Here is a 13,091-nt window from a genome sequence, read left to right as displayed (position 1 = left end):
TTCCCCTGCTATTTACAGGACAATACAACTTTGGGAGCAGACAACTACAGATCATGATTTTCTCTCGCATTTCAGAGACATCTGAAAAAGGACGTACTCCACAATAAAATGCACAAGTTTGGCCTGGAATGTATTGTCTGAGAGCACTGATTCACAGCAACAAAGGCAAAGCAGTCTCGGTGCCACACAGGATGCTGAGCCAAGTTTAATCTTTGGTCTGAGAATCTGGCCCATTTTCAAACATGAAAAAATCTTTCACTCCAATGGGGCAGGAGTGAGGAAATGAAGACAGGATAGGTCCTATCACCCAGCTAACATGTCTGGGCTGAAACGTAGGCTTCTGGGAGTGCTGCCATTGACTGTAATGGGGCCAGTATTTCACCCCAAGTCTTAAGGAGCTCACAATGTCAGATTTGACAGAGGAACAATGTAGCTTTGCAGCTGCCTCATCATCCCCACAAGACAATTAGTTGTTGTTTGGCAGGGATCGTTTAAGAACGTCATTGAGACAGAAAGGGAATAGCCTGGATAGCCACGGACTTCTAAAAGCAGGGGATGGAAAATACACAATGCCATTAAAACTTGAGAAAATCTGGAATGATCATTAAAAGGAATTAAGTTGGGAAGTAATTTATGACAAGAACACTCAAATCCTTTGTCATCTTCTCTTAACTATCATACACTTCCTGCACACTGGGTATATGAGAGGGTGTGTTAACAGAAAGAAAGAAAAAATTTAGCATAGTAAAATTAGCTCGTTTTATCAATTTGTGCTTTCTGCAACAGTTTCATGACAGCAGCTACAAGAGGCTGTAAAACTGATGAATTTGCATGGAAAAAGAAACTGGTGTAAGTAATTTGTGTAAAAGGTAACACGGACATGGACTGCTATAATTCAGACACCCTGCAGATAGCAGACTGCTGCAGTGTGAGCAGTTATGGGTTAGAAAAATGACCACACTGCAGTCAGTCTGACTTGAATGGAAATCAATCATAAAGGTACTCTCTGCAGCATCTACTCCACAGTTTTCAGCAACTTCCTTGCCAAACAGACTTGTGCTCTCTAAACCCTTTGCCGACCAATTCCTCTGCACCCTCTACCTACCAAAGCCTAACTTACAGGTTAAGCACACCGTTTTCCAAACAGGAACATAAAAAGGCAAGCACTAAATTACAGCACCATTTCTTTCTGAGACACAATGAATTTCCTAGGCATTGCAAGATTTATGAAACAGTTCTATTCCAAACAGATACGGAAGAAAAACTGGTATGTGGATAATGACCCTCTCCCTTCTCTCATCTCTCCTCTGTTATTGCTCTCACCAAATCCTGGACACTTCTGTTCCAATCCTTGAATTGGCCCTATAGGAAAATTAAAAGTATCTCCAGAGCAAGGGGTGGGGTAGGAATAATGTATTGTTAATGCTGTGTAAACTCAGCACAAAGTAGAAAGGGCTAATCACACAGTAATTTCCGCCTGGGTAGCAAACATGAAGGATGCTTTGTTTGTCACAGGCCAAACCACCTTGCCACATTCAACAGCCTGTTTGCAGCCCGTGTGTTCAAGAACAAAGCCCACCTCTAATATACACCAACAGATCTAAGCAGCAGAGGTTCAAGTGCCTGGCTGGCCAATGTACCTGAAACTCCTCGGCAGAGAGGAGCCATAGTCCTGCCACAACCAGCTCAAGGTCTCTGGCCCTAGAAGTGCTGTGGCAAATGTTGTACGGAGCGCTGGTCTGAAATCCTGCTCCTGCCTGCAGGTCTTTCAGCAAAGGGTATTTGTACCTTTGCTTGCAGTTACCCCATTTACTATCATAAAACGCAGCAACATGCTGGTGTGTGGAGTCCACCCTGAGATTGTCAGGAAGACGTTAATGTTTTTCATCTGCATGGCAGAAGGTTGCTTCCTGGCTGGAATTTGGTTGAAGCCCTGTGTGTGGACCTGGACTGCTCCTTGCACCTCCTGCGCTGGGCTTTGGCTGCAGGGAGCTCACTGCCTGGCACCTGCCCCCCTCTAGTCACCCTTGTGTTTTGCAGTGCAGTGTGCCATGAGAGCGGGCACGGTGTGGCTAGCTGAGCCAAGAGGCACCCGAGCCTGCTCCAAATGGCTTTTCACACTTCCTTTGTGGACTGCCGACCTCGCACGGGCCCAGAAAGCTGATGGGAAGGGAACACTTGCATTTATCTGCAAAGGCTGCAGGTTTGGAGAGTAAGCAAAGGGATCAAAGTGGTGCCGAGTGTGGCAAAACCGTGTCTAAATCAGATCTCTTCATTGTAGGATCTGACAGTCCACCATGCAACCTCCCCACATTGCTGTTCCTGTGCCCCAGGAATGTGCTCTGGCCCCACACAAAGCAGTTGGGAAGCTTCATCCAGCACAGCCAGCTGTTACACACTGCAGCCTGCAGAAACTCCAGGCAACAACATTAAAACCAGGCCAATTCCCCCCCTAAGAAATACTCTGCAGCAAAGTGACCTTCTGATAGCTCAGGAACATCTCCCGAACAGGAAAGGATGCCAGAAATTGCAGTTGTGACTCAAAACGATAGTCTCCACCTACACACCGGCATCAAGATGCCATCTGACCCAGGGCTCCGACCTGGTGGGGGGGCGAGGAGGAAGGACCCCACTTCCCCTAACACCCAGCCCGCTGATGGGCACAGGCTTTCTAAGCAAACAAACTGATGCTGGCCTCAGCTCCCACTGCAGCTGCTGGCATCACAAAAAAAATCCCTGTGTAGATGGGACACGTTTTGCTGGCTCTGAGGGGCAGGAGGAGTAGGTCTGCCCAAAAAGGAGGAGGAGGAAAGTGGGCACCTCTGCCTGAGCACCAGCACTGTGCTGCTCCCAGGGATGTGGGGCAGCATTGCCCCTGCTGCCAGCCTGCTCCTTCCACTGCCAGCTTGTGAGCTCAGATCTTCACCCAAAATGTCAAGAAAAATAACAGAGAAATTAACAAAAAGCCCTCTGACTTAACCCAATTGGAATACTTATTTTGAAAAATTTATTGAATTACGGAACAGGAAACCCACTAAATAAAACCAGCCAGGCCAGCATTTGTCTTCCTTGGAATACAGCACTCTCTTTTACTCATGTTAATACTTAGTTTCTCTTTTTTCCATTTTTATGTATTTATTTTTACAAACAGGCTGGGATGTGACTAAGATCATTACACGTGTAACACTGTAGCAAAGTGATAATGTGTTTAAGGTTAAATGGGAGAAACATGACATTTGACTAATAAACTTTTTCCTGTGTTGTGACTCCATAAACAAAGGAAAACACACTGTGCTGCTGCTGCCGAGAGGAAAGGGGAGCCGGGTGTCTTTCTTTTTTTTGCAAGGCCTTTGTTTCCTACACACTGTATCATTAGATTCGAAGAGGTTTTGCCGAATACAACAGATATGAAATGTGTGATGTTCATTTTAAAATTACAAGTACAGCCTGCTATTGACCATCTAATTATGCTGAGTTCCATTTATAAACATAGCTAACCACTAAGTTTATAGAGACTTTTTGTGCTGCTTTAATAGGATATTGATCGAGAGCAAGGTTTGAGTGGACTGCCATTGAATTGTGTAATGGCATACAAAAGGCAAGGTCACGGCAACTGTTCACTCTATGCCTGCAGTCTATTTTTTATTATAATATTTTTTTCTTCCTCTCATACCCAAGCCCACACAGTGTGTTTTGGATAGCAGCGCTTTGCTAAGGAATATAGAGTATCTTTTTAAATGTTAATTTTTATGCTGCTGACTTTAAATACCTTCACTGCTGTAATGCTTAGTATAGCAGAAAACATACGGGCTGCTGTTTAGAGAGCGCTGTTTTATTATACCCCAGCTTTCACACACGTGGTTTGCGTGGAGGAGAGCCTCTTCTCCTCTCCTGGGCTACACGAAGGCAGCAGCCTCCTCCCTGCCCCTTGCAGCTGCCTGCCTGGCCCAGAACCACGGCAGGAGCTGGGGCACCCCACACCTCGCCATAGGCATCCAGCATGTGCTGGAGTTCACAGGACTTCCCCTGCAGTTTGTTTCGGCTGTACCTGGCCACTGGATGAAAGGCATGAGGAAGCTCTGTTTCCTCCACCGCATCCATGCTCCGTGCCTGGAGCGGTGGCAGTTACTTTCATTTCTAGCACTTGTCTGCCTGCCTCATGCACGACAGCTTCAGCCCCTGCCTCCTTTGCTGCCACTAACCAAGTCTGGCACCCGCCACATCCAGCAGCCTCGGTGTTGCAGGATCCTGAGCCTTCCAAAACGCCTTGGCCACAAAAGCACACCTTACCTGTGGAATTACTGTCACTCTTTCAGGGATAATTAGCTAGACCATTTCTGTGTTTATACAGAAGCAGTAAACAGCTGCCTGTATGCTTGAGGTTTCACTGGCTCATTAGAAGGATTAAAAGTCACCCCACTTGCTCTTACAGCTCCTTACTGCACACACTAACATGTTAAAACTCAAAGCGTGGCATTTTCAGTCCAGGGCGCAGTCAGAATTCCCTTGTTTATCAGCATGAAGAATGATGTCATTTTGACAAATAACACAGCACAAAACAAATATGTTTGATTTGGCTCTAGCAAATGTTCATAAATCCTAAATCTTTCTTCACATCCTGGGCAGTGCAGTTTATCTGGCTGCTTGAAGGACCTCCAAGGGAGGAGATCTTCCCAGCAGCTCTCTGCGCAAGAGCACATAGTACAGACTCAAAGCCAAGAGGGGAACAGTGTTCGCCATGCCTCTCTTTCTGCTCCAGCCTACCACGGCTTCCCAGCCTCTGCCAAGCGAACAGGACTGTGCACTTGGCAGTGGCTTGGCATCACGGCCACCCCTCTGCCGGCACCTTTCTCAGAGGGTGTTCTCCAGTGTTCTGCAGATAGCTGCACACAGGGAGCGGAATATTTTCCTAACAAGGGTAGAGAGGGAGAAGGTTTTGCCTGGCCAACAGCTGGCTGTCAGTTCACAAAACCTGTACATCTCCAACGCTTCAACTTCTGAGCCTCCTGTTGTCAGCCCAAACCTCTCTCGAGATGGAAGCATGAAGTCTCTGTTATCTGAAGGGGTCCTCCCCAGTATCTGGGGTGACAGACGACACTTAGAAAGGAGCTCACACCCTTTGCCTGCTAATAATGTAGGAGAACTGACAGCACTGTCTGCAACATCCACATCAGACGAGGTGGAGAGGGGTCTATCTGTTTTTCAGATGAACATTTATGATCTACTTTCTCTATTTTACTAGGCTCTGTAAGATTCAGTAGCTGTGTAGCATTTTGAAAGAAAATCTGCATCTATAGGACTGAAGAAAGCAAGTTTCCGTTACCAAAACAGTCTAGACTTGTTCAATAGCTCACAGAAACTGTGATGATCAGCACTGATAGGTAAGATAGATAATGTAACAGCTGACCTTTTGCTTGATTAATTCATTCCCCAAATTTGCATGACGGAGACAACTGCCTATTACTCGAGACTCCTTGTCATGTGGACCTGTGGGAACTTTACTAAATAAAGCTGGCACATAATTGCTACCAACAATATTTCATGAGATTAATTTTAGATAACAGCAGCCACAGGCCAGTTAAAACTATGGGAGATCACTTGTTTCTATCATCATATTATCAAACAGAAGCGTGGAAAGAAAAATGACAACAGGCATACACAAAGATGACCTCTTTGTAAAGCAAACAGCGAGCACACTCAGTAAGACAGCAGAGACTAAATGTGTGGGCCCACCATGGATAGGCAGGCTTGTTCCTTCCCTAGCCGTGGTGGCTCCTGAAGGAGCAATGACTTTTTAGAAAGTAAAACCAAGAGAATGGAGTGAGGACATTTTGATTACTCAAGCTACAGACTGTTAATAGCTGCCAGTGAGTCTGGATGATGGCTGTTCATAAGCTGAGCTCCCCAGCATAAAAGTAAACCACAGTCCGGTCTCAAATCAAGACAAGGGAACATGCAGGCAACCCAGCAAGGGTTATACGGAAAAGCACACTCTTTGGAAGACCTTGCCTGCCACTTCAGGCAAATATTCAGCAATTACTTTGTTGCTCTGCTAAGTTAAATAAGTCTATGTTAAATAATTCTTTGAATATGAGCATGTGAATTCATACTGACTTTGCTGGGAATTAGCTGCTAGACTCTACACTAAACATATCCTACTGGGTACCCACGGCATGTCAGGTTGTGGGCTTCTCAGACCTCATAAAGTAAACAAGGTTATGGCTGGTCAGTACATGTCTGGGGCATCTCCAGGGAAAATCCAGGGTGCTACCAAAAGCAGTGTAGCTAAATCAGTTGCTGGCACACTTCCCTCTGAGTCAGTTCTGAAGTGATATCCCGATATGCTTTGGGGACACTATTTTTGGTAGAGGTGCTGGCTTGTAGACGGGATATAAAACCGAGGTCTTGACCTCCCAGGGTTATTAAAGCGCGCAAACCCCTGTGTCTGGAACAGATAAAAGCTAAATCTTTTTATTTTGCCCATTTTGTCCACCAATACCCTTCTTATTTCCAATAAAGCTCATGTCTGTCCTGCTCTTCCTGCATGCAGGTGCTCCATCCTTGGAGGTGGTGCACTTCAATGGCAAGCAGAAGGAACATCTCAGACACAGTTCATAGTTTGCAAAACATGCTGAATGCTAAGATTTCTGATACACAATGTTTTAGCTTAGTTATGATAAAGTATCATGGAAAATGATATCATGAAAAATATCACGAAACACGATGCTTATGAGGTCAATGCCAAACTCTCAGGGAGGCTGGGACTGGGGCTGGCTGTGAAGGATCAAGTCCTGAATGGGGGCACTTTTGGTAGCAGCCCTGTCCTGTGCACACATGAAGCATGGCTGACAGAGTCCAGAGGCAGTTTTGCTGTGTAGGGTTCCTACAGTGAAGATAAGATTGTGGTGAAGTGAGATGCCTTACAGAGGGGGAGGGTGAATCCTTTGGGCTTCAGAAACCTGAACTCTCATACTGAAATACAGTGACATAACACGGAGACATTCAAAGATTGGCAACAGCTTGCTTTTGTCCACCATGGCTGCAGATACCGGCAAATTAGTGTACACAGTACAGTGAGCTAGATGTCAAAGTCCCTATTTAAGCACTTCAGTAAGTGAACTGATTTGCAAATGTGCTGAGCACTCAGCAGCTCCTCTTGACTTCTAAGTCCTCTTAACTTTGTCGTTCTCACAAAATTCCCACCAGTTGTCAGGGAGGAAAACCCAGGAGAAATGCCTGCCTCAAACTTTCTCTCTCTCTCTCTCTCTCTCATCTCCTCCCAGCACAGGTAACTGACATTCATGTATCTCCCACAAAGATGTCATGCTTTCCTTGTAGCATCCTATTTTTGAATATAAACCAATTTACTAGCTACGGCAAGTCTTTCTGAAAGAGGAAATAGAACAGGAAAATCCTTACAGAAGCTCTGTGTTCTGACTCAAACCCACGAATCCTCTGCTAGGTTTGTGCCAGTTAGATTCCAGCCCCAGAAGGACTTAAAACTACATGCTCAGAGCCAGCAGACAAACAAATATTCCTGCTACCTAGGAGCGGAACGATTTTTATTACTGTCTGTGCTGGAGAGATTGGTTACAAACCCTGAGGTTTTAAAGAGGCACGTAGTTGCGTGGTTTGCCTGGCACAGTGGCAATGTGATGTTCCTGCATAGCTCTGCACTAGCTGCAGAAAAGGCCCTCAAAGACCTAGTACCTACAGCCCTGGCTTACCAGTAGTCTCTCTGCGAGAGACCATCCATACTCTCTCCTTGGACTATCTAGATTATGTCATAGCAATATACAATCAATGCACCTTTGATCAATGGAACAGGGTGGTGACAGGTACTCTTAATTCACTGTTGTTAGTGAGTATTGACAAGCCTGTAATGATCATGCTGCAGTGTGTCATTCATGCTGGGGGCATTAGCATTCTTTAAAGGTCAAAAAACAAATCCTTCTAGAAGACAGAATTCCATACAGTTAATGGAAAACGCAGGCCTTGTGAAGTCAAGATGTATGCCTCTGCACCACGGAGATTATCAGAGCTGAGGTTGGTACAGTTGTTGGCCTTATTAATGAGTCCATCAATTTGCAGGTGTACACATGTATGCGTGGCATGGATGAACACAACGTGCAAAAGCAGCATAAGAAAATTCCCAGGCTTATGTGCACAGATCATGTCATTTCTAGAGGTCTGGTTAAAATACAGTCCTTGGATCCTGCAAGGGACCCACCGGGTAAGCCAATCTTTGTGAGCATTTGTCTGCACTCTGATACAGTCTGCCCATTTTCAGCTGGGTACCAGAAGAGCTTGCCAACTTGCGCATGCAAGTTTGCAGAATTAAAACTTTTTAATTTACTTTTTAAAATTACACTGTTTTATTTTCCCACATTAAAAGACATGGCACATAAACACTGTCCACTGGCAAGAAGTGGGGAGAAGACTCTCAATTTTCAAGTTGTTGTCTCTGAATTGGGGAAGGGGCACGATAAGAACCAAAGAAAAAAAACCTGGGATTGCAGAAACCACATAAACTGGCCACAAAATAATACTTACTTTGTGAGACTCTTACTAGCTCAGTCACACTGAAAACACCTGATGTGACAAAACTGTCCTGGAAGCCCAAATGTCCTACAAAACAAACAGAGTGAGAGAACTGCGATTAGCTTTAAGCATTTAATGACAGTATTCTCAAATACTTTACTTTCATTTAGATTTAAAATGTGACATCTAATTTCCCACTTAGCAGTAATTATTGTTTATGTAGGTGGGTAACTAGTCATACAGCTATGTAGGCTGCTTTGTGGTTTCTATCTAGAGGTTAAGAAAGCTAACATGACACATCAGCAGGGAGATTTTTACATGTTAAAGCATCTCAACAGGAAATCTGAAACAAAAGAGGACTATTTTAATAAACGGTTACCTTGGATGACCCCTAATGACTTCACAATTGAAATGAAAATAGTGTACCTAGGAAACAGACAGGACAGCTAAGTTCCATAATCGTTTTAAACATTATTCTCTAAAGAAACATCTGATCAGGATTATCTACCCATTCATTCAAACAAAACAAGATTTAAAGATGTACTCTTCATTTTTCTAAGGTTACACTAGGGAAATTTTAAAACAGCAGCTGGTTAAAAAGAAGTAAATTAATGCCTTTCTGCACCCCCCACCCCCCAAAATATTCTAACATTTAAAACTAGCTTTCAGAAATAAAAATAAATCACTGCCTAAGAAAGGTATTAACTTTCAGCTTTGGGCTGTCTTTTTGAACCAGGGTGCACACTTCCACGCTCACCTCCCCTGTGCAAGGAATGCCTCTACACTCGGTATCAAAATGTTATTACACTTTACATAACAGTATTTTCCTTCTTCTCTGAAAACATGCCTACCACCAAATGTTCATTTAATTTTCACGGGTATGATCAATTACAAAAGGAGCAGCTTTAAGGCTGCAACCCAGTGTAAGCGTGTGGAGTGGGATACAGCAGTTCACGCGGGACATATTGGGACTTCAATTACAGGTCTGCGGTTAGTCGGCCAGATGACCTCCTGCTTTTGAAATCAGGGTCAAAGGAGAAACCTCAGGATAAAGAGATTATTAAAAGAACTGTAAAGTCCTACTTGCCCACAGGATAAGTGGCATACCTTTTTAGGTTGTCCTACTTAGAGTCACTGATTCCAGCGCATGCACACATATATTATTGAATGTTTTGCAGGGGCACCATCTGCTCTGTCGTTAATTGTTTGCCAGATTTAGTACCATTTCCCTACATTCAGTATATTCTACCGTACCCCACGCTCATCCCAGCAATACCTGTGCACCTTCCTCTAATGACCAGAGCAACAGGACTAATGCAAGCTGCACATTTGTTTCCCTGGCTTTCTTCTGGTTTTTTTCTTTAAAAAAACAACATATCCCATTGCCATTTCTACCTGCAGAATGGGAAGTAAAAGGAATACATCTTCGTGTGCAGGACTACGGAGGGTGACATCTCAGGAAACATGTCAGGGAAAGGTTTGGGAGGGATCTGGTGTGAGGTCAGCCATCCACCTCCAGCCAAGGGCTCAGCGGATTCTGCTCCTGCACAGAAGAACTTCCCTGTTTCTGTGAGGATTCTACAGTGCCAGATGAACGCAGTTGCTAAGCTAACAGACTTGAGACAAGTTTCTGCATCAGGCATGTTTTTATACTTCAGCAATAATGATGAGTTTTCAAACTGTGTATATGTATATCTTTGGGCTTCCTTGTGTATGTGTGTATACATATGTATTATGTACACAAACATATAAATATACACAAATCTGTCATGCTCCAGCTGTAGATAAATGTACTATAAAATATTGAAATTGATGCTGAAATTCAACACAAACAAATTCCTCAATCTGCAAACAAGGTTTTTATTTACATCAAGAGAATAAATTTTTCTCTACTTCAAATGAAAAAATGTTCTTACAAGCTTTTATTTTTCCTTATTTTCAACTTAGAAATAGCTCTCAGACAATTGTAAATGCTTTTGCTGATCTGCTTTGTATTTTACCATAATAAAGGTGATGACTACATCATTCTGCTTTTTAGAAGTGGTTGCTGGCCATACACGACCTTTGTTCATTGAAAATTTCCCAAGTATTTTTAATATGAAGATCTACTTTTCATATGCTGCAGCAGACCTGCCTATTGAATTAAATGATCTGTGAATTAAAAATAATTCTCTTAGGTCTTCACTGAAACCACTCATGTGCCTAAAATTAAGCATATGCTTAAGTGCCTTGCTGGACCAGGGCCAGGACGCTTACTACTCCACAGAGCCCTTGGTAGCGAAGTCAGTCTATGGTATATAACTTCTCATACTGTGCTCATCATGACAGTATCTGAGCAACTTCCAGAAGTGCATTCAGCAATGCTACAAACATCTGTCACGTGTTTTTTTTTTCACAGTGCACCATACTGGCTCTGCTCTGGTGTCCACTTCCACCTGCATTTCTCAGGCAGATTCCTACCACACTAAGAGGGAAAGTGAAATTTAAATACGAAAATAAAAAAAAAAAACCAAATTACAGCTACAGTAGGACATTTGACTGATTTGTTAAAGGAAAACCTAGAGCTCTTTGTAATCATCCAATAAAAGCATGACTGTTGCACAGCTAGCCATGTTACCTTAACCTAGCAAACAGAGACAAAACCAGAAATGAAAACGCCACAGAATGGTTTTAAATACATTCTAGGTCTCAGGGTCCCGCAGGGTGTAAGAAAAGTTGACTAAGTTAGTTTGGGCCTGCTACCGTCATTATTCTTAATTTGCCGGGTACACTAGAAATGTCCACTTCTGTAGGAACATTTCTTATGCGCGCACAGTTATTAGTAATCATTAAACAACAGCACGCAATGAGAGTGATTAGATTTTCATCCTTCAATACTGAAGATAAACATTTCACAAATGAAAGGTGAATTTCACAATTCTCCAATTTGTTATTTACTTATAAACATTAGGAAATCAGGGGCTCGTCTCACCAATCATTAATAATATCTCGATACCCCTAAAAGCAATGCCCTAGGCTTAAAGCTGTATCTTGAGCTCATTTTGATGCATGGTTGGTCTGTGAATTCACAGTTCAGTAGAACTCCATGAAAGTTGAAAGGTCTTCCCGGACAGTTCAGATTGCAAAATCCAGGCCCAAGACTGTAGCTTTTGCTGAGCTGTGATAACAGTGCAAGAAGAAAATCAGAGAAAAAGGACAAAGAAGCTAGACTTGTAAAAGGAGAATGACTGGGAAATAGCGGGACTGACAAAATATGTGAAGTAAGTATTTCACGCTTATTAACTGGGGTCAAAATGCAAAAATATATCAATTTGGCTGTTCCACTTAATTCTGAATGAGAAAAAAAAGGTAAAGTCAAGCAATTACATATGCAGATCTTAGCATTAACTAGCTCTTTCACTGAAAAGATGATTAAACATCTCAAAAGCTTGCAAGATTTACTTTTCATACGGCACTTTACTGAAATACGTGCACTGTGATACTTTTGCTAAATATCCCAAAGATAGGATATTGAAATTGCTGTATATGATCGGGTTATCTCCACAGCTTTGTGCGACAGTCACATTTTGGTAGTAAAGCAGATGTTCAGAATGAGGATGAGAGAATTTTAACTCACTTTATAAAAATCTAAGAGAGCTCATTCACTGAAATTCTGGGTATAAATTAAGACACCTGGCTAGCCAAGGCAGGCCCTGACTCAGCAAAGCAGTTAGAGCACGTGTTTAATTTTAATCACATGCTTGACTAAAGCACATGCTTATTTGCTCTGCCAAATAAAGATGGGCTGACAAAGTTAAGCAGGCATTTAAACATACTGTTGAATCATTCCTTCAACTCAAGTCTAGGTGCAGCTAGAAGGTAGCTCATTACGCAAGCCCTCACTTCGGCTCACAAGATGACCGTTTTTTCCCTCCTGAGCGGGAAAAAACCCTAGGCTAATAAGACCAAATGAATAAAGCAGATCAGGATACTAACTAATAAATAATATGCCATTACCCAATCACACGTTTGGTATAGCATACAAATGCGATGCAACAGTATTGTAACAAGTACCACATGAAAAACATCTTTCCATAACTTGATGACTGCTTTAATTGGGGAGAAAATTCATAATGTGATTTACATATTCTTCTTTTAGATCCCAGTAAAGATGCCAGAAGAAAAGGCTTGAATCGCTGGAGCCTAATTCTGATCTCAAAGAAGTTTTAAACAAGTCTTTCTACACTGATCAAATAGAGTTTCACCTCATTTTCTCCTAATTTACACTGGCAGAGGAGAAATCAGGATTAGGACTTGTTGTCTAATGCTATTTGTTTTGAATTATTAAGCAAACATTCCTATTTCAATGAGTAAACGTGTACAAAGGCAACTAACCTTCGTCCTAAAATCTAGTTTACAGGGAGAGTATTGTCTGCTTTCCCAATTAATGCTGTAAAAAGGAGTCTCAGACGTTGAGCTACCAATCAAGAGCTTGTGTTGTAGCTTGAGAAAATCATGACTGATGCAATTACTTTTATGTAGAAAGTCTGAATATGGTCTATAGGTTAAAG

The 13,091-nt window shown here is 42.7% G+C and overlaps 1 protein-coding gene across 18 annotated transcripts in view; it reads right to left on the bottom strand.

Moving 5' to 3' along the window:
* The window catches only part of NFIA (nuclear factor I A), a 359,870-nt gene that overhangs the window by 82,843 nt on the left and 263,936 nt on the right, over positions 1–13,091 (bottom strand). For all 18 annotated transcript variants that reach the window (XM_027806993.2, XM_027806996.2, XM_055725262.1 and 15 more), the window contains one exon: positions 8,554–8,628. In XM_027806993.2, coding sequence (XP_027662794.2) covers positions 8,554–8,628 — 75 coding nt within the window. The remainder of the gene's footprint in view (positions 1–8,553; positions 8,629–13,091) is intronic.

This window comes from Falco cherrug, chromosome 12, assembly GCF_023634085.1.
Source record: "Falco cherrug isolate bFalChe1 chromosome 12, bFalChe1.pri, whole genome shotgun sequence".
Lineage (NCBI taxonomy): Eukaryota > Metazoa > Chordata > Aves > Falconiformes > Falconidae > Falco > Falco cherrug.
The sequence above is the reverse complement of the archived record's forward strand: the minus strand, read 5'-3'. Positions and strand labels throughout refer to the sequence as shown.